Source organism: Heterodontus francisci, chromosome X, assembly GCF_036365525.1.
Source record: "Heterodontus francisci isolate sHetFra1 chromosome X, sHetFra1.hap1, whole genome shotgun sequence".
Classification (NCBI taxonomy): Eukaryota; Metazoa; Chordata; class Chondrichthyes; order Heterodontiformes; family Heterodontidae; genus Heterodontus; species Heterodontus francisci.
This window is the reverse complement of record NC_090421.1, coordinates 17,634,011-17,652,412: the sequence shown is the minus strand read 5'-3', so window position 1 is coordinate 17,652,412 and position 18,402 is coordinate 17,634,011. Positions and strand designations below refer to the sequence as shown.

Below are 18,402 nucleotides of genomic sequence, written 5' to 3'. Positions count from 1 at the left end.
TTTACTCAAACAGCACGAGATTCTTATTTGGAGATTGTCCTATGTGGAGAGATTAAGCAGACTAGACCTGGAGTATCGAAGAATGAGAGGTGATCTAATTGAAACATACAAAATTCTTAAGGGGCTTGACAGGGTAGATGCTGAGAAAATGTTTCCCCTGGATGGGGAATTTAGAACACAAGGTCACAGTTTCAGAATAAGGGATTGACCATTTAGGACTGAGATGAGGAGAAATTTCTTTACTCAAAGGGTTGTGAATCTTTGGAATTCTCTACCCTAAAGAGCAGTGGATGCTCAGTCATTGAATATATTCAAGACAGAGATCGATAGATTTTTGGATACTAAAGGATATGGGGATAATGTGGGAAGGGGGAGTTGAGGTAAAAGATCAGCCATGATCTTATTGAATGGCGGAGCGGGCTCAAAGGGCCTACTCCAGTTCCTATTTTATGTTCTTAAGTAGGCTCACTTACTTACTTTCTCCAGAAGGATGTTTCCCACGTCTCAACTCAGATTCTTTGGGAGAGTGGAAACATTGTGTTGGTGCTGAGACACTATTCATATCTCTTAGCAGATTAACCAAATGTCAGCATGAATGGTGTCCACTCCTATATTTTACTGGGAAAGCTTTACTTCAAAAACAAAAGATGCAAAAGTGGTGACACCTAGCGTGCCCGAGATATTGGAAGATGTAAAAGACATTGACCTTGTCGTCGGTCTTTCCACACTCACCACCTCTCCATGTTCTAGATACTGAGATTTTTAATCAGACTAAGGTAAGATTCTGTGACAGGCAGCTGGTCGAAAGGGAACACAGGCTATAATGTTAGGTAGAACATGTACTGTTATTGTTTGAAGAACCTCAGATAGGAGCTCGTCAGATCCCTGAGAACTTAAGATACTTTTCATTCAAAAGTCATGATAAAGGGCTGCTACCAAGAATGAAATGGAACATAGGAACAGGAGTAGGCCATTCATCCCCTCAAACCTCTTCTGCCGTTCAATTAGGCAATTGACTGCTCTGTACCTCAACTCCATTTACCCGCCTTTGATGCCTATACCTTGATAGATTTACCTAAAAATAAATCGACCTGTCTCAGTCTTGAAAGTGTGAATTGACCCCCAGCATCTTTTTAAGGAGCGAGTTCCAGATTTCCACTACCTTTTGTGTGAAAAAGTTCTTTCTGGTCTCAGTCTTAAATGGCATCTAATTTTATGATTGTGTCCCTTGGCCTGAATTTCCTCACCAGAGAAAATAGTTTGATTGAGGGGGAGAAGGCAAATCAAGAAATGTTGATGGAGTGATACCCAGCCTGGGTTTTAGAAGCCTACAGATTAGAGGAGGAAGGAAATACTGAAGGGGGTAAAGAGTCCTAAAGTTTTGAAGTCCTGGGGAAGAGTGAGTTAGTGTGGGAGAGGCTTCGAAGAGTCTTGACTTTAACAGTGAGGAGGAAGAGTGAGAAAAACAGCATACTTGGAATTTAAACGTGGAAAGTTCAGGAGTAATGGCCATAGTAGTATTTATAAAGTAGAAAGGTCGCCATAGAGACAGAGCGAAGAAGAGAAATAGAAAGAGGGCATGAGTGGTTGAGGGTTGGAAGTCAGAGAACGTTCGCCAATCAGATGATAAACTTTCTTTCTGTCTGCTGAGAGTGTGAGAAAGCTGCTGGAAGAAATACACTGAACATGGGAGAAAGAGTCAAGTCTTGGAGGACTTGGACTTTATAAAGATTTAAGATCTGGAAGCAGGCTTAGCAATAGAGGAGATGTGGACATAATCAAGTTGAATGAGATATCAAAGGTTATTTATCTCTGCCCCACCTCCATGGGAGATTTTGAAACAGTGTGGTGGGGAAATGGTCTCTGAAAGCTATATAGTTTGAGGGAGGCTGGGCAGTGCCTAATAGAGAGGCATATTACTGATCAAGTGATTGCTAATCTGAGGAGATAGTACATGTGAAGGGAAAGGAGCCCAATTGTAATTCACAAATTTACTACAGACTGCCTCAAACAGATAACCTAAAGTAGAGATTGGAAGTTCCTGGTGCTGCCACAGTGACCTACCACATCAATGGAGAATGCAGTGAAAACAGGCAACAAAGTCCCTCTGTGGGACAACTCAAAGATCATAATTGAAGGAGTGGAATTGAAAAATAATAGCTGCAACCAGGAAAGGCCCAAACTTTCAACAGTTATCCCACAAATGTGAACTTTGTGTCCTATTTATTAGGCAAATGTTTCTAACCTTTGTACAATTGCTCCATAAAAGTGAGCTCCCAACAAGCCATTCTGTTCCAATAATTACTGATTAGAACCGATCTAAAGTCCTTCCTATGTTGTAGAAATAAAATAGATTTTCAAATATGGTGACTCAACTGTAGAAGACCGAGAACCAAACCATTATATAGAGTAAGGTCATGAAATTCCAACAGCTGAACGTATCGGACAACAGTAAAGTAATAAATGCCTAGGGCTACGTGCCAATTTGAAATTAATCGCACTTAGGATCCTGCACAAGATATAATTTTCCACACCCAGACCATACAAAGAAAAAATGATGGGCAGTGGTCATTGCTGATGGTGAGCAATCAGCACAAGATTCTGCGATAAGGTTCTGGTCAAATTAGAAAAGATTTTTTATGGGAGTAACATAAAAGTGTCTCTTAACTGGTATTGAAGTTAGTTACTCCCCCATAAATACTAAAGGTCTAAAGGTCCAGGATTACTAGAGAATGCTAATACATCAGTCCATACTTTGATATCCTGATTCACATCATTGCATTTAATGTTCTCAATCCCTCTCTCCCCATTTCTTTCTTGTGCACCAATCCACATGGACACACTCTTACAATCTCATGCACATATTTTCTTGTATATGTGAAGCTGTACACCTCCCTTACCTGTCCTGGTTAATAATGTCAAGAATATTGCCTTTTTTTATTTTTCCCAATGAGCTAAATCCCAGGGATTAGCCATCTCCTGTTATAATGTTACACAGGGTTCATACACCTAGGTTCAAATCCAGTATCTACGATTATCTTTTTCCTACTCATAATTTCATATGGTAGGTTCTGACCCAGGCAATCATCCATTGTGGAACTGCAGATGATGGGACAAGGCTCGTAGTGCAAGACAACAGCAAGGTCAAAAAGAGTAGGTGAGAAATTGGGAAGTAATAATTCGGTGACGCCTGTGTTTTGGTTTTATGCTCCTGACTATTGTAGTAAGAGGGAAAGAGTGAGGAGCATTCCATAGGTTTCGGTCCCAGGTAGCAATGAGTTAGATTAGGTACAGAGTGACAAATCTTAATTCCAGCACGCAGAATGCATACTTTGAGTTTAGAAGAAATAAGTGAAGTAAATTCAGAGTAGCACGAACTAGTATTGATGAAGGAGAATGCAACAAGAAAGATTACAGTTGGAAGCAAGAGGCTGGAAATTGTAGATGAGAAATGCTGTGTCCAGGAGTTTGGGAAAATGATTAGAAGAACTCTCCACATCTTAGAGTGGGGGTTAAGTTATAGAAAAACTTGGGCTTAATAAAGAGTTAAGAGCTGTTGAGGACAAAAGAAGTGCTTGGCACAAAGAGAAAACCAAGCTTCTTGGTGGCAACTTTCGTGATGGAGGAGTTGTGGAAGCTCGAGAGGAGATAATGAGGCCAAGAATGTTGATAGTTAAAGGAGTAAGGATGGAGCCTTTAAAGGTAGAAATGATCATCACTGCAGAATTTGGATAAAAACAGGGATGAAGTCAAATGAATTAGCAAGGAGTGAGCAATCTTTTACAAGTGGGTAGGTCAAATCCAAATCCAAAACCTTAATTTCCCTCATTGCTTTTCAACTTGGTAATCAAACTATCAGTAAGAAAACACAAGGATACATATAGCTATCATTCAGTTTTAAATCTACACATAAACCAATAATATATAAAACATTGATGATGTAATTCCTCACACAAGCTAGCTGCTTCCCTAACCCACTCTACTGAACCTATACCCAAAATTTACATTGCTACACACCAGCAGGTTAGCTACGAGATCCAAATCGTATTAATTCCAGTCCAAACACCACTGAGACTGGAGAATTCCTTGGAGGAAACCTTTTCAGAAAGTATCCAGGTGTGTAGGCGGTCCCGCTGTTAACTTAGTATGCTATTCATCTAGTTTATGCCCAGAAAATCAGGCCCAACACATACAAATTTCTTCTTCCTGGTCTATTTGATAATTAGGCAGGAGTTGCTGTGGAAACCTAATCTCCTTGCATGCACCAGTGCACTGATTGCATAGTTCCTCAATGTAGTTTTGATAGTTAAGGAACAGAGGAAATTCTAGTATCTGGAGAAAGCCAACTAGCCCTCGAAACAAGCACCAGAATTGGTAGATTTCAAGCTCTTCCTCCCCCTTTCTCCCCATGTTTAGAATGTTGGTCGAAATAGCAATAGAGAAAATCACCACAATTTAACTGTTACTGAAATTATAGGAATCGATATGAGAAACTTATTCAGAAGTTCTTTTAATTACCTTTGGGGATCAGAGATCTTATCAGCAGCAGGGGGGCCTCCACCACACGGGGAGGACACCTTGTAAAATGAGGCATCCTTCCTGCGGGCTTTGTGGGGGGGGTGGACAATTTGTGGCCAATGGAGCACCCCCACCAGGACCAACTTTACTCCCCCTCCCCTGGATACATGACCACCCCCCCGGGGCCTTCTGGACCTGTCTTGGTGACCTCACCTCGCCTACCTCTTGTCCAAGGTTCCAACGCTGGTCCTGGATCTGAGGCCTCTGCAGTTCCGGCAGTGGCCACCACTCCCAGTGGTGCTGCCGATGCTGCTGAGCTGCCAACCCTCTGATTGGCCAGCAGCTCTTGGAGGCGGGATCCCCGTCCCTTTATAGTCTTTAAAAGTACAGGGATCCCGCCTCCTAAAACTTTGATTCAGAAAGACCGGATGATTGCTCCGGTGGGGCATGAAAAGGCAGAGGCGGGGTTCCCCCCACCTTTTCAGCCCGGCGCAGAAGGTCCCGACTCCAGCCCAAAATCCAGCCCATAGTGTGTATTGGAATGGGAAACATGAAGGGGATTTATTTGGATAATGCCCAAAAATGAGCATGAGAATCCCGGAATGTGCAGCAGTGACCCTGACAGCCAGAGGCAATGGTGTCCTTGCAGTGCTTTCAGGTTCCAGTTATGGCTGCTGCAGGTGACGTAGCTCAGTGACAGCCTCCTGAGCAAAGCAAGGGTGGCGCATGCATTGCTCCTCGCTTAAGTTGAGGTAAAAGAATTGCTCCCTTTGAGGATATGGCTTCCTGCTGAGAGTCCTTCTCCCCCTCCTCCTCCTCCCTCTTCTAGCAACTTGACCTACATTTTTTTTACTCATTCATCGGATGTAGGCGTCGCTGGCTAGGCCAGCATTTATTGCCCATCCCTAATTGCCCTTGAGAAGGTGGTGGTGAGCTGCCTTCTTGAACCGCTGCAGTCCATGTGGGGTAGGTAAACCCACAGTGCTGTGAGGAAGGGAGTTCCAGGATTTTGACCCAGCAACAGTGAAGGAACGGCGATAAAGTTCCAAGTCAGGATGGTGTGTGACTTGGAGGGGAACTTGCAGGTGGTGATGTTCCCATGTATCTGCTGCCCTTGTCCTTCGAGGTGGTAGAGTTTGCGGGTTTGGAAGGTGCTGTCAAAGGAGCCTTGGTGCGTTGCTGCAGTGCATCTTGTCGATGGTACACACTGCTGCCACTGTGCGTCGGTGGTGGAGGGAGTGAATGTTTGTGGACGGTGTGCCAATTAAGCAGCCTGCTTTGTCCTGGATGGTGTGGAGCTTCTTGAGTGTTGTTGGAGCTGCACCCATCCAGGCAAGTGGAGAGTATTCCATCACACTCCTGACTTGTGCCTTGTAGATGGTGGACAGGCTTTGGGGAGTCAGGAGGTGAGTTACTCGCCGCAGGATTCCTAGCCTCTGACCTGCTCTTATAGTCACGGTATTTATATGGCTACTCCAGTTCAGTTTCTGGTCAATGGTAGCCCCTAGGATATTGATAGTGGGGGATTCAACGATGGTAATGCCATTGAATGTCAAGGGGAGATGGTTACATTCTCTCTTGTTGGAGATGGTCATTGCCTGGCACTTGTGTGGCGCAAATGTTACTTGCCACTTATCAGCCGAAGCCTGGATATTGTCCTAGTCTTGCTGCATTTCTACATGGACTGCTTCAGTATTTGAGGAGTCGCGAATGGTGCTGAACATTGTGCAATCATCAGCGAACATCCCCACTTCTGACGTTATGATTGAAGGAAGGTCATTGATGAAGCAGCTGAAGATGGTTGGGCCTAGGACACTATCCTGAGGAACTCCTGCAGTGATGTCCTGGAGCTCAGATGATTGACCTCCAACAACCACAACCATTTTCCTTTGTGCTAGGTATGACTCTAACCAGCAGCGAGTTTTCCCCCGATTCCCATTGACTCCAGTTTTGCGAGGACTCCTTGATGCCATACTCGGTCAATGCTGCCTTGATGTCAAGGGCAGTCACTCTTGCCTCACCTCTTGAGTTCAGCTCTTTTGTCCATCTTTGAACCAAGGCTGTAATGAGGTCAGGAGCTGAGTGGCCCTGTCAGAACCCAAACTGAGCATCACTGAGCAGGTTATTGCTAAGAACGTGCTGCTTGATGGCACTGTTGATGACACCTTCAATCACTTTACTGATGATTGAGAGTAGGCTGATGGGGCAGTAATTGGCCAGGTTGGACTTGACCTGCTTTTTGTGTACAGGACATACCTGGGCAATTTTCCACATTGCAGGGTAGATGCCAGTGTTGTAGCTATACTGGAACAGCTTGGCTAGGGGTGCGGCAAGTTCTGGAGCACAGGTCTTCAGTACTATTGCCGGAATATTGTCAGGATCCATAGCCTTTGCAGTATCCAGTGCCTTCAGTCGTTTCTTGATAGCGGAGTGAATCGAATTGGCTGAAGTCTGGCATCTGTGATGCTGGGGACTGCAGGAGGAGGCCGAGATGGATCATCAACTCGGCACTTCTCGCTGAAGATTGTTGCAAATGCTTCTGCCTTATCTTTCGCGCTGATGTGCTGGGCTCCCCCATCATTGAGAATGGGGATATTTGTGGAGCCACCTCCTCCAGTTAGTTGTTTAATTGTCCACCACCATTCGCGGCTGGATGTGGCAGGACTGCAGAGCTTAGATCTGATCCGTTGGTTATGGGATCGCTTAGCTCTGACTATTGCATGCTGCTTACGCAGTTTGGCATGCAAGTAGTCCTGGGTTGCAGCTTCACCAGGTTGACACCCCATTTTGAGGTATGCCTGGTGCTGCTCCTGGCATGCCCTCCTGCACTCTTCATTGAACCAGGGTTGGTCTCCTGGCTTGATGGTAATGGTAGAGTGGGGGATTTGCCAAGCCATGAGGTTACAGATTGTGGTTGAGTACAATTCTGCTGCTGCTGATGGCCCACAGTGCCTCATGGATGCCCAGTTTTGCATTGCTAGATCTGTTTGAAATCTATCCCATTCAGCATGGTGATAGTGCCACACAACATGATGGAGGGTATCCTCAATATGAAGGTGGGACTTCGTCTCCACAAGGACTGTGTGGTGGTCACTCCTACCAATACAATCATGGGCAGAAGCACCTGCGACAGGCAGATTGGTGAGGACGAGGTCAAGTATGTTTTTCCCTCGTGTTGGTTCTCCCACCACCTGCCGCAGACCCAGTCTAGCAGCCATGTCCTTTAGTACTCGGCCAGCTCAGTCAGTAGTGGTGCTACCGAGCCACTCTTGGTGATGGACATTGAAGTCCCCCACCCAGAGTACATTTTGTGCCCTTGCCACCCTCAGTGCTACCTCCAAGTGGTGTTCAACATGGAGGAGTACTGAGTCATCAGCTGAGGGAGGGCGGTAGGTGGTAATCAGTAGGAGGTTACCTTGCCCATGTTTGACCTGATGCCATGAGACTTCAGGGGGTCCGGAGCCGATGCTGAGGACTCCCAAGGCAAGTCCCTCCCTTCTGTTGACCACTGTCCCACCACCTCTGCTGGGATAGTGATTGCAGTGTCTGGGACATTGTCTGTAAGGTACGATTCCATGAGTATGACTATGTCAGGCTGTTGCTTGACTAGTCTGTGGGACAGCTCTCCCAACTTTGGCAGAAGCCCCCAGATGTTAGTAAGGAGGATTTTGCAGGGTCGACAGGGCTAGGTTTGCCGTTGTCGCTTCCGGTGCCTAGTTCAATGCCGGGTGCTCTGTCTGGTTAGGTACAGCTGAGTGGCTTGCTCGGCCATTTCAGAGGGCATGTAAGAGTAAACCACATTGCTGTGGGACTGGAGTCACATGTAGGCCAGATCAGGTAAGGACAGCAGATTTCCTTCCCTCAAGGACATTAGTGAACCAGATGGGTTTTTACAACAATCGACAATGGTTTCATGGCCATCATTTAGACTAGCTCTTAATTCCAGATTTATTACTTAAATTCAAATTCCACCTTCCGCTGTGGTGGGATTCGAACCCATGTCCCCAGATCAATACCCTGGGTCTCTGGGTTACTAGTCCACTGATAATACCACTATGCCACTACTTTGAGATATCTCCCTTCATTCTTCCAGTCATGCTCAATTCCCACAGGAAGTATGACCAGGCCACCCATACCTGGAGCCGACTTCTTTATGCAATATATTGTAAAAGGATATATTGCAAAAGCAGCGAGCCCACTCCTTGTAGATTAATGAAAGTTTGTTGAACAACTCTAGAAATCCTCCAAATATGCTTGGAAGTCAACCAGCAGCCAGACGAAATAATTCAGCAACTAACTTGCAAGTACTGTATGATCTCTTGATGGGGTCCTGGAGGATGGTATGCATTCTTCATGCCATTTGGCATTATGTTCTGCTGTGTAAGGTTAACACAAGAGACTGGTTTGACTGGAGTGCCAACATGGCAGCAGTGGCTTCGATTCAATAGAAACATAGAAAAATAGGAGCAGGAATAGGCCATTCGGCCCTTCGAGCCGTTCAATACGATCATGGCTGATCATCAAACTCAGTAACCTATTCCTGCTTTCTCCCCGTATACCTTGATCCCATTAGCCCTAAGAACTAGATCTAACTCTTTCTTGAATATATTTAATGATTTGGCCTCAACTGCTTTCTGTGGGAGAGAATTCCACAGGTTCACCACTCTCTGGGTGAAGAAATCTCTCCTCATCTCAGTCCTAAATGGCGTCCCCCTTATCATTAGACTGTGACCCCTGGTCCTGGACTCCCCCGCTATTGGGAACATCCTTCCTGCATCTAGTCTGTCCAGTCCCCTGTTAGAATTTTGTAGGTTTCTATGAGATTCCTTCTCATTCTTCTAAACTCTAGTGAATATAATCCTAACCGACTCAATCTCTCCTCATACGTCAGTTTCACCATCCCAGGAATCAGTCTGGTCTTCACTGCACTCCCTCCATAGCATGAACATCCGTCCTCCGATAAGGAGACCAAAACTGTACACAATACTCCAGACGTTGTCTCACCAAGGCCTTGTATAATTGTAGCAAGACATCCTTTACTCCTGTACTCGAATCCTCTCGCTATGAAGGCCAACATACCATTTGCCTTCTTAACTGCCTGCTGCACCTGCATGCTTACTTTCAGTGACTGGTGCACAAGGACACCCAGGTCTCGCTGCACCTTCCCCTTTCCCAATCTATCGCCATTCAGATAATGATCTGCCTTTCTGTTTTTGCCACCAAAGTGGATAACCTCACATTTATCCACATTATACTGCATCTGCCATGTATTTGCCCACTCACTAAACCTGTCCAAATCACACTGGAGCTTCTCTGCATCCTCCTCACAGCTCACCCTCCCACCCAGCTTTTTGTCATCTGCAAACTTGGATATATTACATTTAATTCCCTCATCTATATCATTAATATATAGTGTGAATAGCTGGGGTCCTAGCACTGATCCCTGCGATACCCCACTAGTCACTGCCTGCCACTCGGAAAAAGACCCGTTTATTCCTACTCTTTGTTTCCTGTCTGCCAACCAGTTCTCTATCCATGTCAGTACCTTACCCCAAATCCCATGTGCTTTAATTTTGCATGCTAATCTCTTATGTGGGACCTTATCGAAAGCCTTCTGAAAGTCCAAATACACCACATCCACTGGTTCTCCCTTATCTATTCTACTAGTTACATCCTCAAAAAATTCCAGTAGATTTGTCAAGCATGATTTCCCTTTCGTAAATCCATGTTGACTTTGTCTGATCCTGTTATTGTTTTTCTAAGTGCTCTGCTATTACATTGTTTATAATGGACTGGAGCATTTTCCCCACTGCTGATGTCAGACTAACTGGTCTATAATTCCCTGTTTCCTCTCTACCTCCTTTTTTAAATAGTGGGGTTACATTGCCTACCCTCCAATCCGCTGGAACTGTTCCAGAGTCTATAGAATTTTGAAAAATGACCAGCAATGCATCTCCTATTTCGAGGGTCACTTCCTTAAGTACTTTGGGATGTAGATTATCAGGCCCTGGGGATTTATCGGCCTTCAATCCCATCAATTTCCCTAACACCATTTCTCTACTAATACTGATTTCATACAGTTCCTCCTTCTCACTAGACCCTATGTTCCCCAACATTTCTGGGAGGTAATTTGTGTCCTCCTTTGTGAAGACAGAACCAAAGTATGTATTTAATTGGTCTGCTATTTCTTTGTTCCGCATTATAAATTCCCCCGTTTCTGACTGTAAGGGACTCACATTTGTCTTCACTAATCTTTTTGTTTTCACATAACTATAGAAGCTTTTACAGTCAGTTTTTATGCTCTCTGCAAGCTTACTCTCATACTCTATTTTCCCCTTCTTAATCAATCCCTTTGTCCTCCTTTGCTGAATTATAAACTGCTCCCAATCCTCAGGTTTGCTGCTTGTTCTGACCATTTTATATTTCTCCTCCTTGGATCTAATACTATCCCTAATTTCTTTTGTAAGCCATGGTTGAGCCACCCTTCCTGTTTTATTTGCATACTGATCTACATCCTGATCTCTGTGCTCTGCATCGTAGTCGGTAGGCGCTGTCAGGAGTGTGCATCTTGGATACGATTTTGGAATCCTGGAATCTTGGGTGGGCTGCACAGTGCCTTAAAAAGGGGCCTGATTTAACGCCCCCCCCCCCCCATATGTCTGCAGTGAGTGAGCGTCCTTCAGTAAAACTGGAGAAGGAAAAGATTTGGATTGTTATTAGTTACTGAAAGTTTCCTCCTCTCCCTCACCCCTTGCCCTCGCACATGCCTCACACGTGCAGACACACACTCACCCTGCATTTCCATTGGGAAGTCCTGACCGTTTCTGCTGAACTTCCATTGCAGTTATGGCTGGAGATCAAGACAACCCCACGAAAATTCTACCCCACTATCATTTACGCCTCACTGTATTTTCTTTTCCATCGATTTCAGAGAGCTCGGAGGGTCAGCAAGATCGTAATATGATAACCTTCAATCAGGAAAAGAAGTCAACTGGTGAGCATGGTCTTTGTCACCTACAGTCATAAATGGAATGTAAAAGTTGGGAATTTGGTGAGAGTGGGAATTCAATGCAGGTGCTACTTTTTGCCTCCAATAATACCACTTGTAGTGGTTATTGTTGCAGATAAATATTTAATTTAATCTAACTATAACCTAAAGTAGATCAATTAATTAGATAAAAAAGTAAAAACTATTAGCTAAGTTGATTATAAACAAAACCTTGAATTAATTACATAACTAAAACAAGGTTCTATAGGAAAGCAGTGCAGGTGGTGTGCCACAACTGCAGCATATGGGAGTTTGTGGAGAGCATCGTGATCCCAGACAACCTTTTCTGTGGCATGTGTCTGCATCTTGAGGAACTTCAATCAGAGTTGTTAAGTCGCAGTCTGAGATGCAGATGATCACATTATAAACCAGGTTGGGTGTCCTTGTTCACTGAAAGCTAAAATGCAGGTACAGCAAGCAATTAAGAAGGCAAGTAGTATGTTGGCCTTCATTACAAGAGGATTTTAGTATAGGAGTAAAGATGTCTTACTGCAATTATATACAGCCTTGATGAGACTGCACCTGGAGTATTGTGTGCAGTTTTGGTCTCCATACCTAAGGAAAGATATACTTGCCATAGAGGGAGTGCAACGAAGGCTTACCAAACTAATTCCTGGGATGAATGGATTGTCCTGAGGAAAGATTAAATAGACTGGGCCTTTATTCTCTGGAGTTTAGAAGAATGAGAGGTGATCTCATTCAAAAATACAAAATTCTCACAGGGTTGATGCAGGAAGGATGTTTTTCTTGCCTGGGGAGTCTAGAACCAGGGGACACAGGCCATTTAGGACTGAGATGAGAAGGAATCTCTTCACTTCAAACGCGCTTTATCTGAATGCACAAAGCATTCATCACAAGATGGATGAGTTAATGGCACAGTGGCGCAGTGGTTAGCACCGCAGCCTCACAGCTCCAGCGACCCGGATTCAATTCTGGGTACTGCCTGTGTGGAGTTTGCAAGTTCTCCCTGTGTCTGTGTGGGTTTCCTCCGGGTGCTCCGGTTTCCTCCCACATGCCAAAGACTTGCAGGTTGATAGGTAAATTGGCCATTAGCAATTGCCCCTAGTATAGGTAGGTGGTAGGGAAATATAGGGACAGGTGGGGATGTTGTAGGAATATGGGATTAGTGTAGCATTAGTATAAATGGGTGGTTGATGGTCGGCACAGACTCGGTAGGCCGAAGAGCCTGTTTCAGTGCTGTATCTCTAAACTAAACTAAATAGAGATCAATGGATTTGATTTTATAGCCATTAAAGAGACATGGTTGCATGGTGACCAAGGTTGGGAACTAAATATTTCAGGGTACTTGATGTTTTGAAAAGACAGAAAAAGTGGAAGGCAGGGGGAGAGCCCTGATAATAAAGGATGGCATAAGAAGAGTAGTGAAGAAGGATCTTGGCTCAGAAGAGCAGGAAGTAGAATCAGAATGGGTGGAGATAACAAATAACAAGGGCCAGAAAACACTGGTGAGACTAGTTTATAGGCCCCCTAACAACAGTTATACTGTTGGGCAGAGTATTAATCAAGAAATAAGAGCTTCTAACAAAGCCAATTCAATTATCTTAGGGGATTTTAATTTTCATAAAGACTGGATAAATCAAATCAGCAAAAGTAATTTGGAGGACGAGTTCATGGAATGCATTCAAGACAGTTTTCTGGAACAATACGTCATAGAACCAAGCAGAGAAGGGGCTATTTTAGATCTTGCGTTGTGTAATCAGACAGGGTTAATTAGTAATCTCATAGTAAGGGATCCTCTGGGAAAGAGTGATCATAATATGTTAGAATTACACATTGAGATCGAAAGTGATGTACGTAGGTCCGAAACTAGAGTATTGAACTTAAATAAAGCCTATTACATAGGTATGAGGGATTAATTGGCTCAGGTAGATTGGGAAATTAGATTAAAAGGTATGATGGCAGATAAGCCATGGTGAATATTTAAAGAAATATTTCATAATTCTCAATGAATATCCATTCCATTGTGACATAAAACTCCATGGGAGAAATTATCAATTTACTACGAAAAGAGCAAGTATAGGATTAGACTAAAAAAAGAGGCTTATAATATTGCCAAGAACAGTAATAACCCTGAGGACTGTGAGAGTTTTAGAAACCAGCAAAGGATGACCAAGAAATTAATAAAGAGGGACAAAATAGGGTATAAGAGTAAACTAGCCAGAAAAACAGTTTGTAAAGGCTTCAACAAGTATGTAAAAAGAAATGGAGAAGCAAAAGTAAACATTGGTCCCTTAGAGTCTGAGGCAGGAGAAATTCTAATGGGGAATGAGGAAATGGCAGAGATATAAAACAAATATTTTGTCTGTCTTCACAGTAGAATACACAAAAAACAACAGAAATAATGGGGAGCCAAGGGCCTAATTAAAGTGAAAAACTTAAAGTAATTAATATTAGTAAAGAAAATGTACTGGAGAAATTAATGGGACTAAAATGGGACTGATGGCTGATATCCCAGGGTTCCAAAAGAGGTAGCTGCAGAGATAGTGGGTGCACTGGCTGTGAGCATCCAAAATTCCCTAGATTCTGGAATAATCTCAGTGGATTGGAAGGTAACAAATGTAACACTGCTATTCAGGGAAGGAGGGAGAGAGAAAACAGGGAACGACAGACCAGTAAGCCTGACATCAGTAATTCAGAAAATGCTGGAATCTGTTATTAAGAAAGTGTTAACAGGGTACTAGGAAAATCATAATATGATCAGACAGAGTCAACATGGTTTTAATTAAGGGAAATCATGCTTGACAAATCTATCAGAATTTTTTGAGGGTGTAACTAGCAGGGTAGGTAAAGGGGAACCAGTGGATGTTGTATATTTGGATTTTCAAAAGGTATTCAAGAAGGTGCCACATAAACATACACAAGATAAAGGCTCATGGGGTTGGGAGTAATATATGAGCATAGATAGAGGACAGAAAACAGAGAGTAGGAATAAACAGGTTATTTTCAAGTTGGCTGGCTTGTGGAGTGTTGCAAGGATCGGTGCTGTGGCCTCAGCTATTCACAATCTCTATCAATTGCTCAGTTTGGGTTCCGCCAGGGCCACTCAGCTCCTGACCTCATTACAGCCTTGGTTCAAACATGGTCAAAAGAGCTGAACTCAAGAGGTGAGATGAGAGTGACTGCCCTTGACATCAAGGAGCCCTAGCAAAACTGAAGCCAATGGGAATCAGGGGGAAAACTCTCCACTGGTTGGAGTCATACTGAGCGCAAAGGAAGGTGGTTGTGGTTGTTGGAGGTCAATCATCTGAGCTCCAGGACATCACTGCAGGAGTTCCTCAGGGTAGTGTCCTAGGCCCAACCATCTTCAGCTGCTTCATCAATAACCTTGCTTCAATCATCAGGTCAGAAGTGGGGATGTTCGCTGATGATTGCACCATGGTGTTCAGCACCATTCGCGATTCCTCAGATACTGAAGCAGTCCGTGTAGAAATGCAGCAAGACCTGAACAATATCCAGGCTTGGGCTGATAAGTGGCAAGTAACATTTGCGCCACACAAGTGCCAGGCAACGACCATCTCCAACAAGAGAGAATTTAACCATCTCCCCTTGACATTCAATGGCATTACCATCGCTGAATCAAAAACTATCAACATCCTCGGGGCTACCATTGACCAGAAACTGAACTGGAGTAGCCATATAAATACTGTGGCTACCAGAGCAGGTCAGAGGCTAGGAATCCTGCAGTGAGTAACTCACCTCCTGACTCCCCAAAGCCTGTCCACCATCTACAAGGCACAAGTCAGGAGTGTGATGGAATACTCTCCACTTGCCTGGATGGGTGCAGCTCCAACAACACTCAAGAAGCTCGACACCATCTAGGACAAAGCAGCCCGCTTGATTGGCATCCCATCCACAAATATTCACTCCCTCCACCACCAACACACAGTGGCAGCAGTGTGGACCATCTACAAGATGCACTGCAGCAACGCACCAAGGCTCCTTCGACAGCACCTTCCAAACCCGCAAACTCTACCAACTAGAAGGACAAGGGCAGCAAATGCATGGAAACACCACCACCTGCAAGTTCCTCTCCAAGTCACACACCATCCTGACTTGGAACTATATCGCCGTTCCTTCACTGTCACTTGGTCAAAATCCTGGAACTCCCTTTCTAACAGCACTGTGGGTGTAGCTACCCCACATGGACTGCAGCGGTTCAAGAAGGCGGCTCACCACCACCTTCTCAAGTGCAATTAGGGTTGGGCAATAAATGCTGGCCTGGCCAGTGCCACCCACATCCCATGAATGAATTTTTTTTAAATGACTTAGATGAAGAGATCGAGAGTAATGTATCCAAATTTGCTAATGATACAAAGTGAGGTGGGAATGTAAGCTGTGAGGGGGACACAAAGAGGCTGCAAAGAGATATCGACAGGTTAAGTGAAAGGGCAACATGGTGGCAGATAAGAGTATAATGTGGGGAAAAGTGCTGTTATTCATGTTGGTATGAAGAATTTTTTAAAAATCGAATAACTTTTTAAATGGTGAGAGACTATTAAATGCTTGTGTTCTGAGGGGTTATGCTGTCCTTGTACACAAAGCACAGGAAAGTCAACATGCAGGTACAGCAAGCAATTAGGAAGGCAAATAGTATGTTGCCCTTTATTGCACGGGGGTTAGATTATAAGAGCAAGGAAGTCTTGCTACAATTGTACAGGGCTTTGGTGAGACAACACCTGGAATACTGTGCGTAGTTTTGGTCTAAGTATCTAAAGAAGGATATACTTGCCTTGGAGGGGTGCAACGAAGTTTCACTGGATTGATTTCTGGAATGAGAGTGTTGTTGTATGAGGAGAGATTGAGTAGACTCGGCCTATATTCCCTCGAAATTAGAAGAATGAGAGGAAAGTAAAAACTGAAACAAAAAAAATGCTTAAAGGGCTTGAAGATGCTTAGAGCTGTTTCTCCTGGCTGTGGAATCTAGAACACGGGGTCACAGTCTCTGGATAAGGGGTCTGAGGACTGAGATCAGGAAAAGCTTGTTCACTCAGAGGGTTGTTAATCTTTGGAATTCTGTACACCAGAGAGTTGTGGATGCTCAGTTATTGGGTATATTTAAGGCTGAGATTGATAAAGGGAGATGGGGAATGGGCTGAAAAGTGGAATTGAGGTCAAGGACCAGCCATGATCTTATTGAATGACAGAGCAGGCTTGAGAGGCCATACAGCCTACTCCAGCTCCTATTTCTTAAGTTCTTATGGGGCTTTCTCTCATTTGGTTCTGTATCCTTTACAGTCCTACTCAAGAATGCTTGTTGGCAGTTTTTGTTAATTCGTTCATGGGATGTGGGCATCGCTGGCAAGGCCAGCATTTATTGCCCATCCCTAATTGCCCTTGAGAAGGTGGTGATGAGCCACCTTCTTGAACCGCTGCAGTCCATGTGGTGTAGGTACACTCACAGTGCTGTTAGGAAGGGAGTTCCAGGATTTTGACCCAGCAACAGTGAAGAAATGGTGATATATTTCCAGGTCAGGATGGTGTGTGGCTTGGAGGGGAACTTGCAGGTGGTGGTGTTCCCATGTCTCTGCTGCCCTTGTCCTTCTAGGTGGAAGAGGTCGTGGGTTTGGAAGGTGCTGTCTAAGGAGTCTTGGCAAGTTGTTGCAGTGCATCTTGTAGATGGTACACACTGCTGCCACTGTGCGCATGCAGTGGAGGGAATGAATGTTTAAGGCGGTGGATGCAATGTCGATCAGGTGGGCTGCTTTGTCGTGGATGGTGTCGAGCTTCTTGAGTGTTGTTGGAGCTGCACCTATCCAGGCAAGTGGAGAGTATTCCATCACACTCCTGACTTGTACCTTGTAGATGGTGGACAGGCTTTGGGGAGTCAGGAGGTCAGTTACTCAAGCAGAATTCCCAGCCTCTGACCTGCTCTTGTAGCTACAGTATTTATGTGACAGGTCCAGTTAAGTTTTTGGTCAATGGTAACCCCCAGGATATTGATAGTGGGGGCTTCAGCAAGGGTAATGCCATTGAATCTCAAGGGGAGATGGTTAGATTCTCTCTTGTTGGAGATGGTCATTGCCTGGCACTTGTGTGGCGTGAGTGTTACTTGCCACTTATCAGCCCGAGCCTGGATATTGTCCAAGTCTTGCTGCATTTCTACACTGACTGCTTCAGTATATGAGGAGTCACGAATGGTGCTGAACATTGTGCAATCATCAGCGAACACCCCCAATTCTGACCTTATGATTGAGGGAAGGTCATTGATGAAGTAGCTGAAGATGGTTGGGCCTAGGACACTGCCCTGAGGAACTCCTGCAGTGATGCCCTGCAGCTGAGATGATTGAGGTCCAACAACCACAACCATCTTCCTTTGTGCTAGGTATGACTCCAACCAGTGGAGAGAGGTTGACCAAATGGGTGCCATGGATGGTGCCAACACCACTGCCATTCTAGGTGAAGATAACCTAGAAAATCTCAGATGTGGTGGCACCTGCAGTCCTATTTTATGTGTATTTTTTTGCCTATTCTTCCTCCCAAAATGGGGCATCATGAAGCAACTCGATGTGATTTGTTTAATCATGCTTCTACAAACAACTGAGAAACACTTTCCTCTTCCCTATTTCTTCCTTATCTCTCCTGAAGGTGCTAACTCTTACTCGGGTGCAGTTCCAGATGCCTGTCGCCCTCCAATTCCTCACCATTCTTCATGTGTGACACAAGCGGGTAAACGTTGGCACTCCTAAGGAGCATGTGAGCCGAGATTGATCATGTCCTTGACCAATGTCCACCTTCCAGCAGGGGTCAGCCTATAGGACCCTGGCTCATTGTCCCCTCACTAGTTACAGAAAGGGAGTGAGCCTAGGCTCAGTTGC

At 44.5% G+C, this 18,402-nt stretch overlaps 1 protein-coding gene across 8 annotated transcripts in view; it reads left to right on the top strand.

The window, feature by feature from the left end:
- Positions 1-18,402, top strand: part of LOC137358729 (natural resistance-associated macrophage protein 2-like) — a 260,788-nt gene that overhangs the window by 49,720 nt on the left and 192,666 nt on the right. For 7 of the 8 annotated variants that reach the window (XM_068024998.1, XM_068024995.1, XM_068024994.1 and 4 more), the window contains exon 3: positions 11,450-11,512. The exons of the other annotated variant lie outside the window; for it this stretch is intronic. In XM_068024998.1, coding sequence (XP_067881099.1) covers positions 11,450-11,512 — 63 coding nt within the window. The remainder of the gene's footprint in view (positions 1-11,449; positions 11,513-18,402) is intronic. 8 annotated transcript variants of the gene reach the window in all.